General features: G+C 45.8%; 1 protein-coding gene across 1 annotated transcript in view; it reads right to left on the reverse strand.

Annotated features, from left to right (window-relative positions):
* Nucleotides 1–4,650, reverse strand: part of LOC146812083 (vomeronasal type-2 receptor 26-like) — a 76,580-nt gene extending 71,930 nt beyond the window's left edge. The window contains exons 1-2 of the mRNA XM_085615127.1: nt 4,384–4,650; nt 1,733–1,856 (exon numbers count right to left, since the gene is read on the reverse strand). Of these exons, the coding sequence (XP_085471253.1) occupies nt 1,733–1,856; nt 4,384–4,650 (391 nt within the window). The remainder of the gene's footprint in view (nt 1–1,732; nt 1,857–4,383) is intronic.
* Nucleotides 4,651–6,000: the final 1,350 nt, after the last annotated feature.

Genomic DNA, 6,000 nt, shown 5'->3' on the forward strand with positions numbered 1-6,000 from the left:
AATGGGCTGGGATTGATATTAAGTAATATCTCTCTGATTTAATCTCAGCGAATAAGGGAAGCGTTAATATTTATTTAGCAGATGTAGTAAAGTCATTTAAAGCTATTTGTTCTGCTGCTAATGTAAAACTGACTAAAATTGCAACCCTAAAGGGAAATTACACTAAGGGTTGGGTTTGGGTTTGATGCCACATGTAGGAAGGGACATCCAAAAATAAAGAAGGCACTGAAAGGCAAATCTAAAGATCATGCTACAATTGTCCAATGTAGATTAGATTGCAATTAAAATTTGCAAGCATACTATCAGGGAAGAGGCTACGTGGAACTCTGCGAAGTGACAAAAAACTGTGCTGCGCCAAGCAGAGTTCTGCAAGCAGCGGAGTGCGTTGGGTCGTACCATTCTTGCTGATTTTTAGCTCCAGGTGTTTGTCCCATGGAGTACATTTAGTGCAAATGGCACCAAGCGCAGCTCAAGAGGGCGCTGCTTCTTTTTGAAATTTGTATAGATGTTCTACTCGAGCGGCAGCTTACTCAACGCAAACTGAAGGTTTCTCAACAGGAGTGGTAGCGACCATTTCACCTGCATTGAGAAATCTGGCTGGGAGGTGGTCTGGAGTAAGATTTTCCTTGCTCGTGCTTGACAACTTAATGTTGGCGAGCGTGAGCAAGGAAAAAACTCTGCTCTGCAAAGTTTTTCAGAACCCCGCAAGCTGTGCGGAGTGAGCAAAACTCAGCAAATACTGCAAGCAGAGCAGAATTTCACACACAGGCCTAATCATAAAAATTGTGTGTTGCTGGTTGTGGGATACTTTCACTTGATCAGTTAATGGCTCTGATGTTGTTGGTGACTGTGTTAGTGCCACTCAATTGTAAAACAATAAATGATTGGGCCCAAAGTTTTTTTGGGAATCCCTCCTCTTGCATTCACAGATATTGTTATTGCAATATACCAAGGCTGCCTAGCATTGCTTCCACCTCATGTCTCTTCCATCCAACACCATACTCTCCCTTTACCTTTATCTCACTCTTGCAGGCTCTTTTTCATCCCTGCTTTCTCCATTTGACCCATTTTTCTCTTTCTGCTTCCCCTTCTCTGCCTTTCTCTTTCTTGTCCTAGGTCAAAGTCTAATGATCAAAAAATAAGTCCAGGTCATCAAAACTGAGTGCTGGTGGGCCCCACCTGCAACCACTGGCTCAAATTAAGCACTGGTGCCACTGGATATGTGGTGATGGTAGCAGATGGCAGTAAGATGTTAGTGGTCATGGTACTGCTAGTGTTACTTTTGGTGGCAGTTCTGGAGTGGAAGAAGGTCCCACCTGAATATAGTGTTATTTACTTTCAATAGTTTTAAGGAATGCTCCAAACCAAGTGCTATTGATAGAAGTAGTGCTGCTACACCTTCTCAGTATGTGTACAGGTATTCAGACTTAGGCAGATCTGATGTTAACTTCTTTTCAAGTACATGCAATCCCACCGCAGTGTGGGGCGTCTTGGGCTTTAGCACCATTTTGGAAAACTGAGCTCTTTTGTCTAGGGCTTCAAAGTATGATTTTACTGTGCTGTCCATGATGGGATTCTACTCAAGGGTTAGATTAAATGTATTCAAGAACATTCTTCTGAGGCCTATTGCTGTAGATGATGACAGGAAATTCCACATTTTATTTTCAAATTAAAAGTGATATATAAACTGTTTTGCACTCTACTGCAACATCACAGGATGTTCTCTTCTTACCTTTCTGAGTTGAAATCTCTCCTTCAGTGCATGGAATGCAGTCAAAGCAGCAATATGGCTGCCCTTGTCGTGGAACCTTCCTGTATCCAGGCGAGCAGCTCTCACTGCACACAGACCGAGGAACCTGAGGGTGCAATGTTTTAAAGAAAGGGTTTCCAAAATGTCATATGACATGTTAATAGACCAAGTTGTTTAATGAAATAACATTGGGTTAATTTAAAACCAGTCACTTGCCCCAGTGCTTGTGTGTGTAGACATGCATGTGTGACAGTGTGGGTACATGTGTGAGTCTGCTTCACTGTGGGTGTCTATGTGTTTACTTTTTTGTCCCGACATGCTTCGTTTCAGAAATCTTTATTTCGATCACAGATCATAAAAGATACATAGCAAAATATGGACAATTAAAAAAGTATTAAACATGATGTGATCCAATGAATTAAGACATTAAAATGCATTAAGGGAAAAAAGGAAGTATAGTGTACTGTGCTAAAATCTAACCATAAGTCAATTCATACAAGTCTTTTCAGGACGCTGCTACGGGTAAACCACATGGAAGTTAAGAATTTCGCAACTGCAAAAACGACAATGGGAGAAAGGTCTGACTTTAAAACCCTATAGGCTGGTTGGAAGGATCTGAAGCCCAAGTTCCTAAGTAACGGGACTAACCAGCGTTTCCTGCTCCTCTTGTAGCCCTTACAGAAAAAAACGGCATGAACTTCGTCTTCTTTCGGATGAGCACAAACAGGGCAGGTTGCTGTGGTGGAGCATGGAAACCAAGACGCTGTGAAAAAAGCTAGAGGAAGGCATCCATATCTCCATTGAAAGAATAATTTCCTCGTTAGCAGAGGGGAGATCGCATCAAGAGTGCTTTCAAGGCAGTAGGAGTCTTTTGCTTTCAGGAATAAGTGGGTCAAGGATCCTTCACGGCTCTCGTTGATGGCTCTTGTGAGCATCAAATTGTAGTATGCTCTTGCGAGTGCCTTCTTTGAAATCTTTACACAGGATTTGGAAGGATCGGTCCATAGTTCCGGATAACCCAGATCCTCAAACCTACCCTTGACATAGGTCAGCCACGGAATCCTCGAGGCGTTCCGCAGCTGTAAGAATTCCTGAAGTTCCTCTCTGTAAATTAAGAGATCGGAGCTACACCACAAACGCCTCCAAAAGGTTAGGGGTTTAAGACCTAGCTCCTCTGATATTGGTCTTACTCCCAGGTCTAATCTAAGGGGGAGTAATGGAGTGCTTTGAGGAAGGGCAGTTACCTGTCTCAGGAATTTGTTTTCGGTGGACTGTAACTTTGGGACATGAGTGTGACCCCAGATTTCACCCCCATATGTAACACCCGCCCTTGCTTGGGTTTTATATATGTGAATAATTGGGGTCAGTGGACGGTAGAAAGATTTGTTCGCCAAGCGCAAAGTGCCACCCGCCAACTGTGCCAGTTTGATGGTCGCTTTGGCCTGATGAGACGTCCACGATAGATGTTCGTTTAACGTGATCCCCAAATATTCAATATTGTGCACACGTTCCAATTGTGTTGTGCCGAGCCTGGGTGGGGCACGATTCTGGGGCTTGGGGTTCAGAATCATGAACTTAGTTTTTTGAGGGTTGATTTCCAGTCCCCGATCGTTACAAAAATCTAGAAAACCATCCAAGATGCGCTGGATCCCCATAGGGGATTTAGACAGCAGCAGGGTGTCATCTGCAAACATAATTGCAGGCACCCTGCTGCCGGTTAATTTTGGAGCATCCGAGTTGTGAATCCTGTTTAGGTGGGCAACTACCCCGTTCACAAAGATGCAGAACAGGGTCGGTGCGAGCACACAACCCTGTCTCACGTCTCTGCGAACGGGGAACCTTTCGGTTAGTTTGCCACCTTTGCCACACCTTACGCGAGCGTAGTTATTGTGGTGAAGTCTCATCAGGATTGTCAGGATGTCAGTAGGTACGTCCAACTCTTCCATAACTCTCCATAGCCTCGCTCTGGGAACCAAATCAAAGGCGGCACGTAAGTCTACAAAGATGGTGTATAGACTGCCGCCCTCGATTATGGCTGTTCTCCAGTAGAGGAGATTTAACCTGAAGATTTGGTCTATGGTTGACACGCCCTCCCTGAATCCTGCCTGGTAAGGGGACAAGATTTCCATTTCTTCGATCCAGGCCTGCAATCGATTCAAAATCAGTCTACCGAACAATTTTTGGGATATATCGATTAAACTGATAGGACGATAGTTGGAGGGGAGCAAGGGGGATCCCTTTTTGAAAATTGGGACCACCTCTGCTCCCCTCCAAGTATCAGGCACCTCCAGTCCCCCGGCAATGGCATTAAATATTAGTGTGAGATAGGGTGCCCATATCCCGGGTTCCTGCTTAAACAGGTCACCGGGCACCCCATCGAGACCAGGGGCTTTTCCATCAGCTAACCCTTTAATGGCTTCCCTCACTTCTTTTTCAGTGAAAGCCACCCCGATCGGGCAGAATGAAATTGTGGGACCATCTCTGTTCTGTTCACCCCCACCCTCTGCGTACAGGGCTTCAAAATGGGTCTGCCATACCGTGGGGGCTATATTGGGCTCTATTGCGGAAGATAAATCCTCCGTGCCATTCGCCACTACACGCCAAAATTTACGGGAATCTCTGGTTGTTAATACATTAGTGAGATTTTCCCAGTAATCGTGGTCCCATTCTGCCCTTGCATTCTCTAGGAGGATTTTATAGGATCTTCTCCTGGCGCGAATTTCATCTTTGTTGTGATGTTCCTTTATGGCAAGTAGCAAGTTGGCCTTGGCTTCCCTGCAAGCAGCATTGTACCAAGATGTCTTTGGTTTAAGGCCATTCCTTTGCTTTGAAGATGAAAATAGATCCTGCTCTAGGGTAATGAGGATGCCTGCATGTATTTGTGCAAGCTCTCCTCGCATAACGTCGTCTAAAACCCTAGATCCTAGCTGGAAGGCATCCTCCAGTAATGGAATTATCCTTTCATATAGGCGGGATATTCGTTCTGGGTTGCTGGCCAGTTTCTCCCACTTGACCTTCCTACGATTATTTTCAAGTAGGAGGCCCGTTTTATCTTTAACCAACCCATTGATTCTTGGGTCTCTCCCAGGTAGACAGTAGGTCAATTCCAGAAAGTTGTGGTCACTGTCTAGTCTTGGGGTAACTTTAAAGTCCACTATTGCTGACCACATGAACAGTTTAACCATTATGTAATCCAATCTGGATTCGCTGCCGGGTTTATTAAAAGTATGGATACTTGGCGTGTCTGATTTAGTGCGACCGTTGCATGCCCTTAGACCAAGGTTGAGAGTGAGGGCGGTTATCTGTAGGGCAAGTGGAGTCCAAGCGCGTGGGGAAGGTGCCACCGTCTCAGGTATGAGCCAATATGAGTCTTCTTCCAGAGAAGGACCATCACGTAGCCCCGGCAGTGGTTCATATTGAGCATTAAAATCGCCTCCTACCAGGCAAGCCAGTTCGCTTGGGATACCTTCTAGGAGCTTGGCTAGCTCATCCACTGTGCCAGATTCTTTATGCATTGGAACCGGCCTTGAATAGATATTAATTACTATCAACTTCGATGAGTCTGGCCACTCGAGTGAGACAGCCAGTAAATCATCAGAAGCGGTCTCTAGATAAGTAGCTTGGCATCCTAAATCCGTGGCTACCCATGTGGTTAGTCCCCCAGATGGCCTGCCCCTACCCCCCCATTTAGCTGCTTTGAAGAAGGAGGCAAAACCCGGAAATGCTATTTCTTCACGCGCCCAAGTTTCTTGTAATAGAATTATATCCTTCGAACTGATATATGTACCCCATTCTGTGCAATCTATCTTGCTAGCAAGGCCAGCCACATTCCATGAAATCACTATTAATTCTAGTGGTTGGGTGGAGGCCGTGCCCATATGAGCCAAAGGGGTGGTGGTGCACTCGTGGGGCCGCCGAAGGTTTGTGGGGACGACGGACGTGCCCTTGGGGTTATTATCATGGAGGGGAGAGGAGGGCGCGACACTTGGGACATGTGCAGGATCAACTGTGCCAAATGCTGAAGGATGAATATCAGCACCCAGGTCAAATTTGAGCCCATTTATGTGAGATGTTTGAATTGCGCTCCCCTCATCAACCGCATGTCAGTCTACCATCTCAAGGCTACTAAAGCGGTTATGGGTAGATAGATGGGCGGGGTAGTGTATTCTATGTGGCCCTGGAATTCCCCTCCTCTGTCCACCGCCTCCCCCCCTCCTTCTTGCAACAGTTTCCCAGCCGGCCTCACCCCC

Source organism: Triturus cristatus, chromosome 7 (assembly GCF_964204655.1).
Source record: "Triturus cristatus chromosome 7, aTriCri1.1, whole genome shotgun sequence".
NCBI lineage: Eukaryota > Metazoa > Chordata > Amphibia > Caudata > Salamandridae > Triturus > Triturus cristatus.